Consider the following 22,518-nt stretch of genomic DNA (forward strand, 5'->3'; position numbering starts at 1 on the left):
CAGATTCTTCTCCAGGGCACTGGCCTGTTTGAAGGTTTATGAGACATGGTTCTTCTAGAGTGTGACAGATAAGAGATGGAATGAATGAGGCCCCTGAGAGCCAGGCCCAGGAGTATGAGTGAACTTGATCTCGTGTGTGTAGATTCCAGGCAGTTGTCAGAGGGTTTGTTTTTGTTTGTTTGTTGAGACATGGTCTCAGTAGGCAGCCCAAACTGACCTTAAACTCATGATCCTTGTGTCTTTAATAAGTCCTGGAGCCCAGAGTTGAAGCCCCACCACTGACAAAACAAACAAACAAAAATTAGTGCTGGAGTTACAGGCAAGTACCACCAAGCCTGACTTGTCAGAGATTTGGTTTGTTTCTTTTTTCTTTGCCTATCCTGGGGCTTGAACTAGGGCCTGGGTGCTGTCCCTGAGCCTCTTTGTGCTCAAGGCTAGTGTGCTACTCCTTGAGCCACAGTGCCACTTCTGGCTTTTTCTGAGTAGTTATTAGAGATAAGAGTCTCATGGGCTTTCCTACCTGAGCTGGCTTCAAACCATGATCCTCAGATCTCAGCCTCCTGAGTAGCTAGGATTACAGGCGTGAACCACCGGTGCTCAGCAAGCCAGGGTTTTAATGTAAGAAAACAGACATGTGCAGGTGTCTCAAGGTTAACTGGACGGTACTTGTAAGGAAGGAAACAGAGTAAAAGAAGAACTGTGGTCAAGACAAACAGTGGTGGGAATGGAAAAATGTTGGAACGAAATGAATGGGAGTGAAAGACTTCAGAAGACCTGACTACTTAACAGGCTGAGTTATGGGGCAAGAAATGCATCTTTACTAAGAAAGCGTGCTGTGTGTGGGTGACACACGCAGCCTTAGGACTTCCCCATGCAGTCTCAGTCTGAGAACTTGGTGGCTGAATTGTTCAGGGAAATCACCAGTTTGCCTCTATTTGATCCCTTGACTTCTTTTTTTTTTTTTGGTCCGGTCATAGGGCCTGAACTCTGGGCCTGGGTGCTGTCCCTCAGCTCTTCAGCTCAAGGCTAGCACTCTACCACTTGAGCCACAGCGCCACTTCCGGCTTTTTTTCTTTTTGTTTATGTGGTGCTGAGGAATCGAACCCAGGGCCTCTCGCATGCAAGGCAAGTGCTCTACCACTGAGCCACCTTCCCAGCCCCTCCCTTGACTTCTTATAATTCTTTTGGCTTCCTTGAACCTTGTTACTTCCTCAGTTTTATAGTTCTCAAACCAAAAATAGGAAAGAAAGAAACAAAAATAGGAAGAAAATGTTCTTTGCTATATTTCAAATAGATGGGTTCTTCCAAAACATATATGTTGGAACTTGTTAGGTTTTTAAAAAGAGGTAGCCCAGTAAGAACAGCACCACGCACGTGGTATTCAGGTAAGAGGTAGGTTTATTCAGTAGACCTGCTGGGACCAGGCCAGGTTGGCACTCCACGTGGCTGGGAAAGGCCTGGGAAAGACCTGAGAAAGAGAGCTGAGAAAAGAAGTGGGAAAGAGAGAGCTGGGAAAGAGAGAGAGCTGGGAAGGAAAGAGTATCTGGGCTGGGGCTAGGCCTTATGTAGGGTATGGGCGGAGAAAGGTGTGGCCACATCAAATTCAGATGTGACCTCAGCGGATGCAGATGTGACCTCTTCCAGGTGTGCCAGTTGCCTAGGTAACGCAGGTACTGGGTGGAGACTTTGCTACAAGAAGGGTGGAGTCTTCTCACCATCCCTGAGCAGACCTTACAGAACTTTAAGCCTAAGGGATGGGAGTAATGCTGAATAAAACATTATCTACTATCTAGTTTGGTTCTTTTGCTTTCTGCCATTTATGAACGCAATGACAAGATCCCTTCTTTTCTTTTTTGTTTTGTACCAGTCCTGTGGGCTTGCACTCAGAGTCTAGATGTTGTTCTTGAGCTTTTTTGTTCAAGGCTAGAGTTCTACCACTTGAGCCATAGCTCCACTTTTAGCTTTTTGGTGGCTAATTGGAGACATGTGTCTCATGGACTTTCCTGCCCAGGATGACTTTGGACTGAGATCCTCAGATCTCAGCCTTCAGAGTAGCTAGGATTACAGGTGTGAGCCATTGGTTCTCAGTTGTCCTATTTTCTTTTCTGTTTGAGATTACAAAGCTGTGCCGGGCACTGGTGGCTCATGCCTGTAATCCTAGCTACTCAGGAGGAGATTTGAGGAATGTGGTTTGAAGCCAGCCTGGGCAGGAAACTCCAAGAGACTCTTTTTTTTTTTTTTGTCAGTCATGGGGCTTGAACTCTGGGCTTGGGTGCTGTCCCTGCACTCTTCAGCTCAAGGCTAGTGCTCTACCACTTGAGCCACAGCACTACTTCTGGCTTTCTAGTGCTTTATTAGAGGTAAGAGTCTCACTGGCTTTCCTGCCCGGAATGGCTTCAAACCTCAATCCTCAGATCTCTGCCTCCTGAGTAGCTAGGATTACAGGCTTGAGCCACCAGCACCCCGCTTCCAGGAGATTCTTTTATTTTTTTTGGGGGGGGGTCCGGTCATGGGCCTGAACTCTGGGCCTGGGCACTGTCCCTCAGCTCTTCAGCTCAAGCCCAGCGCTCTACCACTTGAACCACAGCACCACTTCCGGCTTTTTTCTTTTTGCTTACGTGGTGCTGAGGAATCGAACCCAGGGCCTCAGGCATGCAAGGCAAGCGCTCTACCACTGAGCCACCTTCCCAGCCCCCAGGAGATTCTTTATCTCCAATTAACCACCAGAAAACTGGAAGTGGCACAGAGTCTCAAAGTGGTAGCATGCTAGCCTTGAGCAAAAGAGCTCAGGGATAGCACCAATGCCTGGAGTTCAAACAAAAACAAAAAAACAAAACCTACAAAGCTAAGTGTAAGGTCTGAACAGGGACACCTTTTGGCTAAGTTTCCACCCAGTATCTGTTACCTAGGTAACTGGCAGACCTGGAAGCAGTCACCTTCCCCCCACCCCCCCTCCACCCGGCTAGGTCACATCCTGGGCCACCTCAGGTCACATACCTTCCATCTGACCTTAGGAGCGTCCCAGACCCTGAGGTCACATCTAGGTCCAGTGTGACCACAACTTTCCCCCACCTGGCCACACCTCTTCCTGTCCCTGGCCTAGATAAGTTCTGGCCCCAGAGGTGGGTTCCCCCCCACCTTTCCATTTTAGCCATGCTTCTCCACCATTCTTAGCTAGGGCAGCAGTTTGGTAAATAAACTTCTGCCTGAATAGCGTGTGGTGTTCTCTACCTTTACCTATTTAATATACCTTACACTAAGGAAGCTACAAGGTTCTAGCTACAATCTGGGAAGGAGAGAGGGAGCCCTTACCAGGTACTAAACTTTGGGAGCTTGGTTTGATCTTCTTTCCAAACTCTACAACTAGGAGAAATAAATTCCTACTCTTTATAAATAACCCATTTGTGCCTGGGAATGGGACTTAGTGGTAGAGTGCTTGCCTAGCATGCATGAAGCCCTGGGTTTGATTCCTCAGTACAACATACACAGCAAAAGCTGCAAGTGGCGCTGTGGCTCAAATGGTAGAGTGCTAGCCTTGAGCAAAAGAAGCTCAGGGACAGCGCCCAGGCCCTGAGTTCAAGCCCCAGGACTGGCAAAACAGCAACAACAACAATAAAGTCATAGTTCCACTCTCAGCTTTTTGGTGGTTAATTGAAGATGAAAACCACAGGAATGGCAGGGAGATCGTCAGTCTTCTAAGATACTATGTAAGGGTTTGTAATCGGAATATGAAAAGAAATACAGAATCAAGAGTAAAGACCATTCTGATGAGATCTTAGATGGAATTGAGGGAATATGTTATTGGAACCTAGAGGAAAAGTCACTCTTGTACAAAGCTGTAAGTAGCTTGGCTGAACTGTGTTTGTGTCCTAGTGTTTTGTGAAAGGCAGAATTGAGGAACTATGAGTAAGGTATCTGATGGGAGAAAAAAATCTCCAAGCAAAGTGTGAAAGGTCCAGCAGGGCTTATCTTGACTGTTCCTGGAAGAGAGAAATGAATGAAAGTCAGAATTTACAATCGAAAGGGAAGCAGAACTTTAAGACTTGGAAAAATTTCAGTCTAGCTATGTTAAGGATTCTTTAAAAAGCAAAGGAGTTGGGTGCTGGTGGCTCATACCCATAATCCTAGCTACTCCAGAAGCCAAGATTTGTGGTTCCTAAAGCCAATCTTGGCAGGAAAGTCTGAGGACTCATATCTTCAATTAACCATAAGAAAACCAGAAGTGGTACTGTAGCTCAAAGCGGTAGAGCACTAGCCCAAGCCCTGAGTTTGAGCCCTATAGCCAACAGCAACAACAAAAAAGTAAAAAGGACATTTGGCCAGGTACTGGTGGCTGATGCCTGTAATCCTAGATACTCAGGTGGCTGAGATCTAAGGATGTGCAAGTAGATCTGTGGCTCAAGTGATAGAGAACTAGCCTTGTACAAAAAATACTCAGGGACAGCACCCAGGCCCTGAGTTCAAGACCCAGAACTGGCACCAAAAATAAAGCGAGTTCAGAAAACAGTTTCAAAGATATATGAAAAGGAGATTCATAAGGGTAGGAGAAATCCAGGTGGTATTTATCCAGAAGTAGAAGGAAGAAACAGAAAACATGTTGGGGATTTTTTGGGGGGATGGGGGGAGGGTAGTCCTAGGGCTTGAACTCAGGGCCTGGGCACTGTCCCTGAACTTCTTTTGCTCAAGGCTAGCATTCTACCAGTTGAGCCACAGTGCCACTTCTAGCTCATTCTCTTCTTTTTAAACTTCTAGCTTTTTCTGTTTATGTGGTACTGAGGAATCGAACCCAGGGCTTCATGCATGCTAGACAAGTACTCTACCACTAAGCCACATTCCCAGCCTTCCATTGCATTTTGGAAGTACATAATGTGTTGGATTTCCCAGACTCACAGCTAAAGATTTCCTTTTTGCCTGAGGATAATTCCCCCTTAAGTTTTAACCCAAATTCAATTTACAGGATAATTAGACAAGGTTTTGGATTTAGACTGTAAAGTTGATGCTGGTATAAGTTAAGGTTCTGGAGACAATTTGGGGATGGAATGAATAGATCTTGTTAGTGAAAAGGACAGGAATCAAGGGGGCACTGTGTGGAATGCTTTGGTGTGACTATTGCTGCTGGTACACTTAAAGCTTTTTAGAAATTTAAGCCATAATCCAAGTACCTTAATTTCAAAGATAGCCTAAAGGAAAACCTTTGCACTGGGAATGGCTGACTTGACTATTAATTCCGGGTTAAACACTGTAGTGAGATCAAGAGCTTTTCCCAACACATTAAACCTGTAATGCTTAACTATTAGAATTAGCCTTATTTTTTTCTTCCTAATGAGGAATGTGTGGCTCCAACTATTAAATATTTATTTATCTATTTTGAAGTCACAAACACCTTTTATCCAACTATTAAATTTTTATCCAACTATTTTCAATTTTTTTTTTTAGATTTAAGGATGAGGGTAGTTAATTTGTGTGTGTGTGTGTGTGTGTGTGTGTGCATTGAACTCAGGGCCTGAGTGCTGTCCCTCAGCTCTTCAGCTCAAGGCTAGCCCTCTACCACTTGAGCCACAGTGCCACTTCTGGCTTTTTCTGCTTATGTGGTGCTGAGGAATCGAACCCAGAGCCTCATGCATGAGAGGCAAGTGCTCTACCACTGAGCCACCTTCCCAGCCCTGGTAGTTAAAAATGTTGTTGTTGTTGTTTTGAGGTAGGGTCTTGCTTATATCATTCAGACTGGCCTCAAACTCTCTCCCCATCCTATCTCAGCCTCCTGAGTCCTGGGATACAGGACTGGGAAGGTGAGGCAGGCTCCTCCCTCCTCTGCCCAGTACCTGTGTCACCTAGGTAACTGGCACACGTGGAGGTCACATCCCAGGCTGTCCTCACTGGACCTGGGGAGGGTCCCAGGCCCTGAGGTCACATCTGTATCTGGTGTGGTTACCTAGCTGTGCCTTCTCCCCTTCCCTTCCCTACTTAAACCCAGGTCCGACCTCAGCCCGTCCCTTCCTTCGGCCATGCAGTCTTCATCTTGCATGGCAGGGGCAAGCAGTTGGGTAAAATAAACTTCTCTTCCTGCCTGAAAGCAGGTGGTGTTTGCTTTACCAGCTACCTAATGAAACCCACATATTTAAATAGCTCACATGTACCATCACACCTGGCTCTCCCCTTCCTTTTCCTTCCCTCCCTTCTTTCTTATTTTTAAAAAATTCTATTATCATTAGTAGTTATACATTTAGCCAAGCAGTTTATGAGTACAATAAGCCTCGATCAATATCACCTCTTTCAACATTCTTACCCATCTCTCTCCCACCCACCCCTTCCCTCACCCATTTTTATTTTAAAAGATATCATTGGATTTTTGTCTGTATTCCTCCCACCCTATTTGTCTTTTTTTTTTCTTTCCTTCTGTTGAGTGTGTGTTGAGCCTTTGTAGATGCTAAGCAAGTGCTATCCCTCACAAACCACTTTCTCTGTTTTCTCCACCTTACCATAAGGTTTGAATTTAAGAAGGTATGTTTCAGAACAAAAGAGTTTGTTGTAAATAAGAACTGCTTAGGAAGGATCAAAAAAGTCAGCCTGAATTATCTGATTTTGTTGTTTTTTGTTGGTGGTGGTGTTTTTAGAGATTGAACTCAAGGCCTTGTGTTTACTCCTAGCTCTCTGCCACTAGAGCCACAGCATCCAGTGAGAATTACCTTATCATAACTGAAAATTTTAAAAATAGGCTGATAGCATCTAATTACCACAAACCATCTAGTCATGGTTGCCGCTGGCTGGCAGTAGAGGTTATAATCGATCTGTAAAAGCATTCCCCAGGGCTGTGGCTGAGTATATGATCTGGCCTGTTCAACAGGATTTTTTTCAGCTCAAGGAGAACTGGACAATCTGAAAAGCTTGCCTACTTTTCCGTAAGGAAAAACAGTTCTTCTATCCTGTTGTGTCATGTTTTGATATCTTTTTTTATTTTAATTTTTTTGTTGATAGTGGGGCTCGAACTCAGGACCTGGGCACTGTCCCTGAGCTTTTTCACTCAAGGCTAGCACTCTACCACTTGGAGCCACAGTACCACTTCCAGTTTTCTGGTGGTTAATTGGAGAAAAGAATCTCATGGACTTCTTTGCCTGGGCTGGCTTTGAAACCACAATCTTCAGATCTTATCCTCCTTAGTAGCTACAATTACAGACCTGAACCATGAGTGCCTGGCTTAATATTTTATGATTTTTAAAAGTTTTTGTTTTGTTATTTGAGACAGAGTTTTGCTATGTATTCCAGGCTGGCCTTAAACTCTTGTATATTTGCTGGTACTGGGGCTTTAACTTAAGGTCTCTGTGTGCTCTTGTTACTTTTTTCCTTAAGGCTAGAAGTGTTAAGCCACAGGTCCATTTCCAGCTTTTTGTTGGCTAATTGGAGATGAGGCTCTTCAATTTGTCTGTCCAGGCTGACTTCGAACCTCTATCCTCATATCTCAGTCTCCTGAATAGTCAAGATTACAAGTGTGAGCTATGGCGCCTGACTCTAACCTAGAGGAACTCTTGTTTTTCCTTTCTCAACCACCCTAGGGCTAGGATTACAGGAGTGAGTCATATTGCACCTAGCTTTAAGTGGGTTAATGGTAAAGTTATAATCCTCATTGAAAGAAAAAAAATTGAGGGGTTGGGAAGGTGACTCAGTGGTAGAGCGCTTGCCTTGCATGCCTGAGGCCCTGGGTTCGATTCCTCAGCACCACATAAGCAAAATGAAAAAAGCTGGAAGTGGCGCTGTGGCTCAAGTGGTAGAGCGCTAGCCTTGAGCTGAAGAGCTGAGGGACAGCACACAGGCCCAGAGTTCAGACCCCACAACCGGACCCCCCCCAAAAATTGAGAAAATAGAGAAATGTACAATAAAACTTATTCTGCAGAAATAACTAAAGTTTGTTAAGCATTATTTCAGATTTTAAATGTACACAAATAATTTTGTTTTATTGAGATATAATTCACATAATAAAACTCTCCATTTCAAGGTATACAATTCAGTGGTTGTGGTTGTGGTTGTGGTTTTGTGTGTGTGTGTGTGTGTGTGTGAGAGTGTGTGTGTGTGCTGCTCCTGGAGCTTAAACTGAGGGTCAATGCTCTAATCCTGAGGTTTTTTTTGCTCAAGGCTAGGACTCTATCATCTGAGTCACAGCTCTACTTCAAGCTTTTTGCTGGTTCATTAGAGATTAGTGTCTCATGGACTTTCTGCCCAGGCTGGCTTGGAACAGAGATACTTAGGTCTTAGCCTCCTGAGTAACTAGGATTACAGGTGTGAGCCACTGGAGACTAGCTACTCCATTCTTTTTATGCACAAATATGATATTGTATAGACTACTCATGCATTATTTATCTATTTGTCCATATTTTGCTTATCTGTCTATTCGATGCTACACATATGGGGTATAGCCAGTATTTGTCCAGGATGCACAAGTGTGGTTTGTTTTTTGTGGTACTGGGATTTGAACCCAGGGCCTCCTGCTTGCTAGGCAGGCACTGTTACCACTGAGTCAGGACTCCAATCTGTCAGGATGAATAAGGCTGCTATTACCATTTATGTATAACTTAAAAAAAAACTATTTATTTAGTCAGTCATGGGGCTTGAACTCTGAGTCTGGGCACTGTTCCTCAGCTCTTCAGCTCAAGGCTAGTGCTCTACCACTTGAGCAACAGCTCCACTTCCGGCTTTTTCTGCTTATGTGGTGCTGAGGAATTAAACCCAGGGCCTCATACATTCAACACAAGCACTCTACCATTGAGCCACCTTCCCAGCCCCTAAATTTTATTTTTATTATAATGAGTACATTTCTTTTTGAATACTTCCTCCTAATTTTTCCATCCTGAGCCCTCTCCCCCTATGTATAACTGTTTGTATAAACACAGTTTCAGTTCTTCAGGATGTGTACTTAGGAAAGGAATTGCTGGTTCAAGTGGTGACTATTTTAACTTTTTCTTTCTTTTTTTCTTGGTGGTTCTGTGAATTGAAGTTATGGCCTGTGCTTGCTAGGCAGGCGCTCTGAGCCACTCTGCAAGCTATGTTAATTTTTTTGAAGAACTCTCAAAATGGTTTCAATAGTAGCTTTATCTCTGTGCGTGCGTGTGTGTGTGTGTGTGTGTGTGTGTGTGTGTGTGTGTGTGTGCGCGCGCACTAGTCCTGGGGCTTGAACTCAGGACCTGAATGCTGTCCCTGAGCTTGCTTGCTTGCTTGCTTGCTTGCTTTTTTTTTTTTCTCGGTTGTGGAGCTTGAACTCTGGGCTTGGGCGCTGTCCTTCAGCTCCTCAGCTCAAGGCAAGCACTCTACCACTTGAGCCACAGCACCACTTTTGGTTTTCTGAGTGGTATATTGGCGATAAGAGTCTCATAGCCTTTCCTGACCTGGCTGGCTTTGAACCTGATCCTCAGATCTCAGCCTCCTGAATAGCTAGAATGACAGGCATGAGCCACTGATTCCCAGCCCTGAGCTTTTTTTGCTCAAGGCTAGCACTCCTACCACTTGAGCCACAACTCCACTTCTGTTTCTTAATGGCTGATTGGAGATAAGAGTCTCGTGCTTTCCTGCTTGGACTAGCTTTGAACTTTGATCCTCAGATCTCAGCTTCCGTGGTAGTTAAGATGACAGGTGTGAGCCCTCAAAGCTCAGCTGCAGCTGTGGTATTTATATTCCCTCCGTCATTGTATCAGAGTTCCAATTGCTCAATAACCTCATCAGTTCCTCTCTCTCTCTCTCTTTCTCTTTCTCTTCTTCTTCCTGCCCCCTTTCTCTTCTTTCCTTTTTAAGAATTTCAGCCACCCTAACTGGTGGTATCTCACTGTGGCATTGATGTGCATTTCTTTAATGACTAATGAAGTTAAACATCTTTTCATGTGCCTGTTGATCAGCTTTAAAGAACTGTCTACCCAAACCTTGTGTTCATTAAAACAAAACAAAACCACCACGGATTATTTAAAGAATAAATAACAGAGCCTGAGGTGCGGCTGAGTGGTTGAGCACTTGTCTATCAATTGACATGATGGTCTGATCCCTAGAATTACAAAGGGAAAAAAATGAATACTGGGGGGTGGGGGGGTGGTTGGAAACGGATAGGAAGGGGAAACAAAGAAGGAAGCAACAATGCTTGATAAGAAATGTACTCATTATCTTGCCCATGTAATTATAACCCCTCTGTACGGTATTCCCCCCCCCAAAAAATATATATAAATAAAAAATAAATTAAATATATACAGAAATATAATGTAAATTCCGATGTTACACAAAATAATTTTTAAAGTCAAAGAAATTTTTAAGATTAAAAAAAGTATACCATAAAACTAGGTGTTTTCAAATTGAAGAGTTCTCTATATTTTCTGGATAAAAATGTCATATATATGACTTGCAAATATTTTCTCCCATTCTATCCATTTGACTCTGTTGTTGATGTTTAGAACTAAGATTAGTTATGACATATATCATTCTGTAACTTGTTTCTTTTCCCTAGCAGTGCATAATGTGTCAAGAGAAGGCTGCCTCATGCCAAGTAGCTATAATCCTAGCTACTCAGGAGTTTGAGATCTGAGGATCAAGATTCAAAGTCAGCCTGGACTGTAAAGTCCATGAAATTTTTTAATCTCTAATTAACCAGCAAAAAGCCAGAAATGGAGCAGTGTCTCACATGGTAGAGCACCAGCATTGACCAAAAAAGCTCAGGAGCAGCATCCAGGCCCTGAATACAAACCCCAGGATTGGCACAAAAAATAAAATAAAATAAGGGCTGTTACATCTCCCCACCCCCTACCCTGTCTTCTGTTCTCCATGCTCATTCTTTTTCATGGCTATGTAGAATTCCACTACAGATGTAGCTTCCTTGACCAGCCCTCTACTGGGCTTTGAAGAATTTTCAGATGACTTTTTAGTGGGAGACTTGATACAGCTGCTCTTGAGCCCAAACGGCCACCTAACCACTGCACTGTCATCTTCTCTGCAAGTAGACAGAGAAAATATCTATAACCTGCTCACACTTCCTCTCTGAACCTAGTGGTTTCACAATCTCTACAGGCACACACGCCCCTCCTACCTCTGCTCAAAGTCACTAGTCTGGTGTCGGGTGAGAAATTTCTATATTGCAAGAGGCCCCCAGGGCATTGTCATTTCCCTCTTTCACACAGTGTAGGCTGCCAGAAAATCTAAAAGGCCTGAGACTGAGGCCCGGGTCCAGTGTGGGAAAGATGAACACCACCATCAGGCGGCTGCTGTCTGGGCTCTTTCTGTTCGGTAGGAAATTGGGGGAAGAAAGGGAAGGGGACTGGGGTTTGTGACCAGGAAAATTGCAGGGCTCTGTGGTGGATCTGGAGATAAATAACCAGGGGCTGCTCATGGAGTGGATTGGTGTAAGAAATCCTGGAGGGGGACAGGGAAAAGAAAGGAAGCCAGCACCCAAAACACAGGCAGAGTGTGGAGGGAATTAAGGAAGAGCTGGGGGCTGGTGGCTCATGCCTGTAATCCTAGCCAGTCAGGAGACTGAGATCTGAGGATCAAGGTTTGAAGCCAGCTGGGGCAGGAAAGTCCATGAGACTCTTATCTACAATTAGCCATCAAAAGGCTGAAAATGAAGCTGTGGCCTTGGGCAAAAACAGTTCAAGGATAGTGCTCACACCCTGAGTTCGAACCCCAGGATGGGTACAAACCAACAGATAAATGAAGGCAGATGCTGAATCAGGTATGGAATGGGCACATGTAATCCCAGTATTCAAGCGACAAAGTGTGAGGATCAGGAGTTCCAGGTCAGCCTGGGATATATAGGGAAACCCTGTCTCAAACAACTAAAAAATTAAGACAGTTAATGAGCACATAGGAGAATGCTAGATTCAGATGCTCCTGCTGGTATTCCGTTTCTGATTGGTCTTAAGCCAGACCCTTTGGCAGGCCTCTGACTCTTCATCTGAGCAAATGAAGGTTCTGATATCCCAAGATGCTGTGAATTAAGTTCAAATTCTGGGGCATGGCAGGTTGAGAAAACAGTTTGGAGTTTTGCAGATGACAACTAAGCTGCCTGAGATGTGTGTGTGTGTGTGTGTGTGTGTGTGTGATCTAAAGGCTCAGGGAGTGATCCATCTTTGAAGGGGTGGGGTTGGGAGAGCCTCAGATGAGGAATGCATCTTGAATCTCGGAGGCTGATACGTGGTTCTCAGATGCCTCGGGCCCATGGCCCCCCAGGAGGAGTGGATGAGATTGAGCAACCTATCTGGGGTATCCCCATCTGGGTTCAAGTCGGGGAACCATGGTCACCCTAAACCTCAGGGCCCCTTCCGTTGTGGGCTCCTTACTCAGGGCCTCCACCTTCTCATTCTTTCTTGTTTGTTGATGGACAAAAGAGAAGTTGTGTTTCTCTCAGGCCTTGAGAAGCGCTCCTGGAGCCCTGGGTGGCAGAGTGGGGGAGCTCCATGGTCCTGAGGGTCCAGAGGGTCAGGACCTGGCTGCACTCAAGGCCTTCATGTGCATCTTGATTGAAGGGCGGGGAGAGGAGGGCCTGGGAGAGGAGGGCCTGGGTACCGGGCGCGTGGACAGCAGCCAATCAGCGCCCGCGCTGTGAATGTGGTATCAATGCAGTAGGGGGGCGGGGGGGGGGCAGGTGTCTCGGGAGTCAGGGAAGCTGTCCAGACCGGAAGTACTGATCTCCCTCTCTCCCCACGCAGTGTTGGCCTCGAGCTACAACCTGGACGTGAGGCACGTGCAGGAGTTCTCCTCCCCACACGCGGGGAGGCACTTCGGGTATCGAGTCTTGCAAGTTGGAAACAGGTGAGCTGTGGGGCCCCCCTCAAGTCCTTCCTGACCTGTAGAGTGCAACCTCAAGGCCCAGCGTCCAGGCGTACATGTCACACGGCCAGGAAATGTAGCCATGCTTTTTGTTGTTGTTTTGGTACTTAGGGGGCTTGAACTCGAGGCCTTGAGTGCTTTTTGTTGTGTGTGTCAGTCGTGGGTCTTGAACTCTGGGCCTGGGCGCTGTCCCTCAGCTCTTCAGCTCAAGGCCAGCGCTCTACCACTGGAGCCACAGCGCCACTTCCGGCTTTTCTGGTGGTTTATTGGATATGAGTTTCATGGAGTTTCTTGCCCAGGCTGGCTTTGAACCGTGATCCTCAATCTCAGCCTCCTGAGTAGCTAGGATGACAGGTGTGAGCCACCAGTGCCCAGCAGGCCTTGAGCTCTTGCTTGGCTTTTTTTTTTTCCTTTCTCAAAGCTTTACCACTTGAGCCACAGCTCAAGTTTTGTTTGTTTGTTATTTGTTTAATTGCACATAAGTGTCTCACAGACTTTTCTGCCAGTCTGGCTTTGAACCCGATCCTCAGATCTCAGCCTCCTCACTAGCTAGGATTTATAGGCATGAGTCACCTGTGCCCAACTGCTGGCATTCTTTAGAAACAGGAAAAGCTGTCAGATAATAGAATGAGAACTTAAGTGTCATTTAAGTACCAAATGAGAAGCACCATAACCCCTAAAACATTTCTGTGTGTCCTAAGGTTGTCATGTTTTCTTTTAGCTTTTTAAAATGAGGTCTGTCTATGTAGCCAGGCTTGCCTGGAACTCATGAACTCAGTCTCCTGAGTGCTAGGATTATAGGTGTGCACTACCACACCAGTTTACATTCTAGTAGACTTTTATGAGGCAGAGATTTGGCCTCTTTCTTCTTCCTAATGCATACTCCAGCCTAAGTAAATAGTACAGAAGTCATAAATGGCTTTTGAATTGATGACTGAACAAACCAACTCAGCAGCCTTGGGCAGATTGTTCTCTGGGCCTCAAGTTTTCTAGGCTTCCATGGGAAAAGACCCTTAACTTTCTAGAATTCAGGCATATGGCTTGTTAGTCCAGTGAGTTCCCGTCTCATGGCTTGGCATGCTCCTTTCCTAGGGAACACTAGACCCATTTGAAAGAGGCAGTCAATAATCAGCCTCCAACCCCCTTTACCTTGGGATTACCCTTCTCTGGGGCAGCTACCACCATATAAGGCACCAAGAGCCCCTTAGAGTGACCTTCAGGTCTGGACAGCTGCAGGGCCCTTATCTACTACTTGGGCAGCAGCCATAAATCCTAGCCACCATGATGAAGCCCCACATCCACACCAGGATCTCCATAGCGCCTTCTAGGCACTCCTACACCTCCTGGGTTATATAGGTCACCTCAGACAATAGCCAGCACTTCTTTTCACTCTTCTCTCTTGTGAGAAGGGGTCTTGCCAGTCCCTTTACTGGCAATAAACCTTTTCTTTGTTCTTTGTACCTGGATGTCTGCGTGGTTTTTCTGGCAAAGTCTAATATACTTTAACATGGCTATTTCTCCGGAACTTAGGAGCGGTCTATGGAGGTCTCCCGAAAAGCAGGGGGAGTATTGCTTTGATAGGGAATCTGAAGCCCCAAAGAGTCAGGAGTGGGTGGGTAAAGGCCTGGGCAACTACATCTCTCAGGTGAGTTTTCTCCTCAGGGTTGTTGTAGGAGCTCCAGGTGAGGGGAACAGCACTGGAGGCCTCTATCAGTGCCAGCTTGGCCGGAAACACTGTCTTTCAGTTAGCCTGAGTGGTGAGTAATTGGTGAGAGGCTTTCAGGGAAATCGAGGCTGACCCCAACACTCCTGGATTGCCTGCGTTCTTCCAGACCAACCTTCTGGTATCTACAGGTTCCAACTATACTTCCAAGTACCTGGGAATGACCTTGGTGGCAGACCCCACACGTGGAAGCCTTTTGGTAAGAATTTTGTACAGGGTTTAGATAGAGACCTTAGGAAACTCAATATGGAAAGCGGAGGTTGTGGGTGGGGGGAGGGAGCAGAGGAGCACTTGCTGAGTATGTGCATGGCTCTGGATTTGATCCCAGCACTAGGAGAAAATAAACAATTGATGTGTGGAATGAGGGAAGAAGTACATAGATTCAAGATTCCTTAGAAGGTTAAAGGCATCTGAGAGCTTCATTCAGTCTTTGATGAGAACCAACTATTAGCCAGTTCTTTTCAAGATCCTACTAACTTCAAGAGTTATTTATATTGACCTTTTGCGTGTGTGTGTGTGTGTGTGTGTGTGTGTGTGTGTGTGTGTGTGTACTGAGTCTGGGGCTTGAACTCAGGACCTCAAGCTCTTGATTGTCTGGTGCTCTACCACTTGAAACATACTCCCAGTTTCAGGGGTTTTTTTTGTTTGTTTGGTTTTTATTTTTTGCCAGTCCTGGAGCTTCAACTCAGGGCCTGGGCACTGTCCCTGAACTTCTTTTGCTCAAGACAAGCACTCTGCCACTTGAGCCACAGCACCACTACCAGCCTTTTCTGTGTATGTACTGAGGAATCGAAGCCAGGGCTTCATGCATGCTAGGCAAGCACTCTACCACTAAGCCACATTCTCAGCCCCAGTTTCAGGTTTTTGGTGGCTAGCTGGAGATGAGTTTCTCAAATCTGTCTATCCAGGCTGGCTTTGAGCCACGATGTTTAGATCTCAGCCCCTGAGTAGCTAGGATTTATAGACATGAACAACTGGCCCCCAGCATTTTTTTAACATGAAATATATGTGACCATTGATATACAATGTGATTGTTTTTGGTGCTATACCTTTTAATGTCTCAGTGTTTATATATTTATGCTTTGAGTTTTTTTTTCAACTTGGCTTTGTTTTGACACAGGGTCTCACTACACAGCTCAGATTGATCTTGAACTCACTATATAGACCAGGCTAAGCTTGAGTTGTAATCACCCTACCTCTACCTTCTGAGTGCACCACCATGCCCTGCCTGATCTAGTGTTTAACTGTACCTTGTTTATGAAGATGCTGCCAGATAGATATCAGGCATTGTGCTAGTTGATATTTTTTGGTCGGTCATGGGGCTTGAACTCTGGGCTTGGGTGCTGTCCCTGGGCTCTTCAGCTCCAGGAGAGCGCTCTACTGCTTGAGTGCTCTACTGTTTGGAGATCAGAGTCTCAAGGACTTTCCTGCCCGGGCTGGCTTTGAACCACAATCCTCAGATCTCAGCCTCCTGCATAGCTAGTATTACAGGCGTGAGCCACCAGCACCCGGCTTGTGCTAGTTGTTTTATGGTTGTTTTTTTCCGCAGTTGATCATGGGGCTTGAATTCAGGGCTCGGGCACTGTCCGTGAACTTTTTGCTCAAGGCTTGCACTCTACCACTTTGAGCCACAGCTCTGCTTTTAGTTTTCTAGTGGTTAATTGGAGATAAGAGTGTCCCAGACTTTCCTACTCGGGCTGGCTTTGAACTGCTAAACTCAGATCTCAGCCTCATGAGTAGCTAAGAGTACAGGTGTGAGCCACTAGCACCCAGCTATGCTAGATTTTGATAGAGGAAGTTATTATATATATAAAATGACTTAGACACTATAACTTGCAGTCAGGAGATAGAAGTATGGCTCAAGTGGTAGAGTGCTTGCCTAGGAACTGCAGGCTGGCAAGAAAGAGTTGCAAATAAAGGAAGCAGCATTGTGTCTTCTGTGGTTTGACATATGCAGAATGTTTGATGGCACCAGTGGCTCACACCTGTAGTCCTATCTACTTAAGAAGCTGACATTGCGGTTTAAAGCCAACTCAGGCAGGAAAGTCTGTGAGATTTTTTTTCCACTTATTGGTCATGGAGCTTGAACTCAAGGCCTGCGTGATCAAGCCTTACTCTCTACCATTTGAGCCACGGAGCCACTTCTGGTTTTCTGGGGGTTAGTTAAGAAGTCTTATGGATTTTTCCTGCTGAGCTAGCTTTGAATTGCAATCCTCAGGTCTCAGCCTCCTGAGTAGCTAGGATGACAGGTGGGAGCCACTAGTGCCTGGCTCCATGAGATTTTTCTCTCCAATTGCCTTGAAAAAGCTAAGGGACAATGCTCAGGCCTTGTCTTCAGACCCAAGAAAGAAAGAAAGAAAGAGAGAGAGAGAGAGAAAGAAAGAAAGAAAGAGAAACAGAGACAGAGAAAGAGACACAGAGACAGAGACAGAGACAGAGATAGAGACAAAGAAGACAAAAAGAATGTGTGATTGGGAATGGAAGGGCATGGGGCCCCACTGTACGCAGTATCAATGAGGAAGTGAGGAGTTTAGATTTTATTTATGGGCGGTGAGATCTATGGCTTAGAGCCTTGGCAGTAGGGATGGAGGGATGAGTATGAGAGATCTCATGGAGGCTGAATTGCCTCTCTTTGGTAACATTGGTACAGGAAGTGACGGAGGGGGACAGGATTCAGAGTGGGCTCATTCTATGCTGATGATGCCCAGAAGACACAGAAGAAAGGGAAGTCTTAACCTGTTTTTCCTTTGCTTCCTTCAGGCCTGTGATCCTGGGCTATCTCGGACGTGTGACCAGAATACTTATCTGAGTGGGCTGTGTTACCTGTTTCCCCCAAATCTGGGAGGACCTGTGTTGCAAGGGCGTCCTGGCTACCAAGGTATGGAATCCATGGGGCTCACAATACCTCTAAGTAGCTGCTCCTCTGTGGGAACCAGCACGGGTGGGCCAGACACTGGAGATGGGTCCTCAGGTTCCTCTGTATCTGGCCTCTGCAGAATGCATCAAAGGCAAAGTGGACTTGGTATTTCTGTTTGATGGCTCCCGGAGCTTACAACAAGGTGAATTCCAGAAAATTGTGGACTTCATGAAAGATGTGATGAGGAAACTCAGCAACACGTCTTACCAGGTGACTGTACTAGTTGGGCTCCTTGGTTGTAGGCAGTAGCTGCCTAGCTGAACTGGGAGATGGAGCATGTGTGGATGGGTCTCCAGACGCTACAGGGTAGGACCCATACCTTTACCTCTGACTGGGATAAGAACAAGGGAGTTGATTCTAGAGTTCTGTCTTGTTTTCATTTCTCTTTCTTTCTTTCTTTCTTTCTTTTTTCTTTCTTTCTTTCTCTTTCTCTTTCTCCCTTCCTTCCTTCCTGTCTTTCTTTCTTTCTCTCTCTCTTTCTCCCTTCCTTCCTTCCTTCCTTCCTGTCTTTCTTTCTTTCTTTCTTGTTGGTCATGGGCCTGAACTCTGGGTCTGGGCACTGTTCCTCAGCTCTTCAGCTCAAGGCTAGCACTCTACCACTTGAGCAACTGCTCCACTTCCGGCTTTTTCTGCTTATATGGTGCTGAGGAATCAAACCCAGGGCCTCAAGCATGCAAGGCAAGCACTCTACCCCTGAGCCATCTTCCCAGCCTAAATAGGCTTACTAACTTTTTTTTTTTTTTTTGTCCTGGGGCTTGAACTCTGGGCCTAGGCGCTGTCTCTGAGCTCTTCAGCTCAAGGCTAGTGCTCTACCACTTGAGCCACAGCACCACTTCCTCATTTCTGTTTCTTCTGTGCATCTGTTTCCCTCTTCCCTTTCTTGCTATCTTTGTCAATTGTCTCCCTTAGCTTTGAATAACATGGGCCTGTGGAAAGCTCTTAAGTTCACATGAGTTCCTCAAGAGTATTTTAGCTTCCTTTCAACCAACTCCTTCTGCACATTCCAGATGTTCAGAGATGAAATTCTGACTAGCCTAGCCTCTGCTTAGAGGTCTGTCTCATACACATGGATCTACTGGGCACTACCCCATACTGGTGAGGTAGATAAGTCCAGAGACCCAGAGCTTAGCACACAGCTCTGCACAGGGAAACAGATGTTTTTAAGAATTTGTTTTTTGCCAGTCCTTGGCTTGAACTCAGGGCCTGGGCACTGTCCCTGAACTTCTTTTGCGCCAGGCTAGCACTCTACCACTTGAGCCACAGTGCCACTTCCAGCTTTTTCTATTTATGTGGTATTGAGGCATCGAAGCCAGGGCTTCATGCATGCTAGTGCTTGCCTTGCTTACCACTAAGCCACATTCCCAGCCTAAGATTTTTGTTCCCACTCTTATTGTATTTTGTTTCATCTTCCAAAGAATAATTGATTTAAGGCAGGGATGTGGGGTTGGGTCTTGCAGAAGAAGTAGCGATTGGAGCAGACAAGTGGCAAAAAAATCTAAGACAATATAGCTTTTTTTTTCTTTCTTTCTTTCCTAGTTTGCTGCTGTTCAATTTTCCACATCCTACAAAACGGAATTTAATTTCTTAGATTATGTTAAACTGAAAGACCCTGATGTACTGCTCGCCAGTGTAACCCACATGGGCCAATTGACCAACACCTTTGGTGCCATCAACTATGCTGTGTGAGTTCCATTTGAAGAGAAGATAGGGCCATTTGTTTGGTGTGTGGGAAGTAGCTTCTTCCAGCTCTATGATGTAGGAATGTAGATCACTACACTGAGGATAAGTTTTACTGTGTGAATTCAAGGGAAGGTGTCAGGCATGGTAGCACACACCTGACGTCCCAGCTGAGGAGACTGAGACAAAAAGATTGTGAGCTCCAGGCCAGCCGAGGCAATATAGCAAGTTTGAAGCAGGCTATGAAAGGGGACCTTGTTAAAATAGCAACAGCAAAATACCCCAAACCCTGCCTTGAGCCAAACACAGTGGTACAGGTCTATAGTTCCAGCTGCCCAAGAGAATGAGACAGGAGGATCACTGGAACCCAAGAGTTTGGGATCAGTCTGGGCAATACATTAAGATCCATCTCAAACTGGGCACTGGTGGCTCATGCCTATAATCCTAGCTACTCAGGAGGTTGAGATCTGAGGCTCGAGATTCAAAGCCGGCCTGGGCAAGAACGTATGTAGGACTCTCTTATCTCCAATTAACCATCAGAAAACTGGAAATGGCACTGTGGCTCAAGTGGTAGAGCGCTAGCCTTGAGCTGAAGAGCTAAGGGACAGTGCCTAGGCCCAGCGTTCATGTCCCATGACTAACCAAAAAAAAAAAAAAAAGATCCCATCTCAAAAGGAAAAAACTTAAAATAAAACCTTATTTTTCAGGGGCTGGGAAGGTGGTTCAGTGGTAGAGTGCTTGCCTTGCATGCATGAGGCCCTGGGTTCGATTCCTCAGCACCACATAAGCAAAAAGAAAAAAGCCGGAAGTGGCGCTGTGGCTCAAGTGGTAGAGCGCTAGCCTTGAGCTGAAGAGCTGAGGGACAGCGCCCAGGCCCAGAGTTCAGGCCCCACGACCGGATCCAAAAAAAAAAAACAAACCTTATTTTTCAATATTAAAATAGCCATGGGAACTGAGAATGATTTGGGGAGAAGATAATTTATATTTCATCTTACAACCCCCCCTTCCCCCCCCCCCCCCCGCTCACATTCAGTTGTAAACTAGAAGAAAAGATCACCACACACTGGTGACACATGCCTATAATCCCAACTACATCAGAGGCTAAGAACCTGGAGGATATCAGTTTAAAGCCAGCCCAGGAAGAAAAGCCCATGAGACTTTTATCTTCAATTAACCAGCAAAATGCTGGACTGGTGGTGTGGCTCAACTGGTAGAGTGCCAGCCATGAGCAAGAAATCCAATTGAATTTAAACCCCAAGACTGGCCCCCTAGCAAAAGTTTCAGTTTTTCTCCTTTGTCAAGTTCACATAGTTCAATTTAAGGCAAACAGTGTTTGCTATACCTCTCATGACTCCATGTGTTTTTCCTGCTAGTCTGGGGTTTACCTGGTCTGTCAGATCCATGTCATTCTCTCTCTCTGTAAACAGCCCTGGTGGGAATATGGTGAAGCTATATCTACTCACAAACTAGCAACCTCACCAGCTGCCAGTGGCTCACACCTGTAATCCTAGCTACTCAGGAGGCTGAGATCTGAGGATCACAGTTTAAAGCCAGTCAAGGCAAGAAAGTTGGTGATACTTTTATCTCCAATAAACTACCCAAAAGCCAGAAGGGGAGCTGTGGCTCAAGTGGTAGCATGCTAGATTTGAGCAAAAGAAGCTCACCGGATAGTGCCCATGCCCTGAGTTCAAGCCCCAGGACCAACAGAAACGAAATCAAACCAAACAAACCTAGCAGTCAGTTCCTCAATACAGATGAACCACCTCAATTCCAGTGTCCAGGATAGAAAATCTTTTTTTTTTGCCAGTCGTGGGGCCTGAACTCTGGGCCTGGGTGCTGTCCCTCAGCTCTTCAGCTCAAGGCTACCACTCTACCACTTAAGCCACAACACCACTTCCAGATTTTTCTGCTTATGTGGTGCTGAGGAATCGAACCCAGGGCCTCATGCATGCAAGGCAAGCGCTCTACCACTGAGCCACCTTCCCAGCCCCAGGATAGAAAATCTTAATGTCCAGAGTCCACCCAGTCCTGACCTACATCCACTTTATGTTGTAGTCACATAACACACAGGTCAAAATTGGTGTCCCACTCCTGCGGAAAGAAGTCATAGAATAAACTTTTCTCAAGTGGGCAGATTACTCACACCTATAATCTCAACTACTAAGAAGGCAGAGATAGCAAGATTTTTATTTGAGAGCAGGGTAAAAACAGCACGGTGGTTCAGGTCTGTTTATCCCAGCTGGTAGAGAGAGAAGGATTAAAATCTGGGCTGGGAAGGTGGCTCAGTGGTAGAGTGCTTGCCTTGCATGCATGTGGCCCTGGGTTTGATTCCTCAGCACCACATAAGCAGAAAATGCCAGAAGTGTCACTGTGGTTCAAGTGGTAGAGTGCTAGCCTTGAGCTGAAGAGCTCAGGGACAGCGCCCAGGTCCAGAGAGTTCAGGCCCCACGACTGAACACAAAGAAAAAAGAAGGATTGAAATCTGAGGCCAGTCCTGGACAGAATCCCAAGCTCTATATGAAAAATAACTTAAGCAAAAAGGGCTGAGGGTTGACTCCAGTAGTAAAGCACTTGCCTAGTAAGCTGAATGCCCTGAGTTTAAACCCTAGTACCAAAAGGATTCAGACAAAGAAGAAGAACAAGAAAGGAAACAATTAAGTTCATGGAGGAAGGGGTCACAGGAGGTGAGAAGACACTTACAAAGTGTCAATTGTGGGAGGAAAAAGCAGCAATCATGGGAACTTAGGTCATCAACACTTCTGACTGAGTGGCTTTGGGCTAGGAATCAACCAATCTTTTCTATAGAGAGACAGATAGGAATCATTTTACAGCCATTTCTGCCTACACATAGCTTCCCTTGCATACTTTTCTTTGTTTGATTTTATAATCCTATAACAATATAAAAATCATTCTTAGATTGTAGACATATAAAGAACATGCTGCAGACTGGATTTAAGTCCGTGTGTGTTGGGAAGGTGGATTGCCATATTCTAAGTTCTGGAAAGATTGCATCATGGGATGAAACATATAATTAGATCCCTGCCCTCTGGAGCTTGACATTTCAGTAGGTGAAAGGAATGTAGAAAATAGAATGCATAAGAAAGTTAGAGGCTGGGAATGTGGCTTAGTGGTAGAGTGCTTGCCTAGGATACATAAAGCCCTGGGTTCAATTCGTCAGTATCACATAAACAGAGAAAACCCTAAGTGGCTCTGTGGTTCAAGTGGTAGCTTGCTGACCTTGAGCAAAAGAAGTTCAGGGAGTGCCCAGGCCCTGAGTTCAAACCCCATGACCAACAAAAAAAAAGAAAGAAAAGAATCTCATAGACTTTCCTGCCTAGGCTGGCTTTGCACTATGATCCTCAGATCTCAGCCTCCTAAGTCTGTAAGAATTTCTGTGTGTGTGTGTGTGTGT

General features: G+C 45.5%; 1 protein-coding gene across 1 annotated transcript in view; it reads left to right on the forward strand.

Annotated features, from left to right (window-relative positions):
- Positions 1-11,115: 11,115 nt before the first annotated feature.
- The window catches only part of Itgal (integrin, alpha L (antigen CD11A (p180), lymphocyte function-associated antigen 1; alpha polypeptide)), a 38,597-nt gene continuing 27,194 nt past the window's right edge, over positions 11,116-22,518 (forward strand). Inside the window, exons 1-7 of the mRNA XM_013011693.1 lie at positions 11,116-11,247; positions 12,669-12,771; positions 14,452-14,546; positions 14,644-14,711; positions 17,273-17,390; positions 17,509-17,639; positions 18,966-19,111. Of these exons, the coding sequence (XP_012867147.1) occupies positions 11,202-11,247; positions 12,669-12,771; positions 14,452-14,546; positions 14,644-14,711; positions 17,273-17,390; positions 17,509-17,639; positions 18,966-19,111 (707 nt within the window). The 5' untranslated portion in view covers positions 11,116-11,201. The remainder of the gene's footprint in view (positions 11,248-12,668; positions 12,772-14,451; positions 14,547-14,643; positions 14,712-17,272; positions 17,391-17,508; positions 17,640-18,965; positions 19,112-22,518) is intronic.

The sequence above is a fragment of the Dipodomys ordii genome, unplaced genomic scaffold (assembly GCF_000151885.1).
Source record: "Dipodomys ordii isolate 6190 unplaced genomic scaffold, Dord_2.0 Scaffold14, whole genome shotgun sequence".
Classification (NCBI taxonomy): Eukaryota; Metazoa; Chordata; class Mammalia; order Rodentia; family Heteromyidae; genus Dipodomys; species Dipodomys ordii.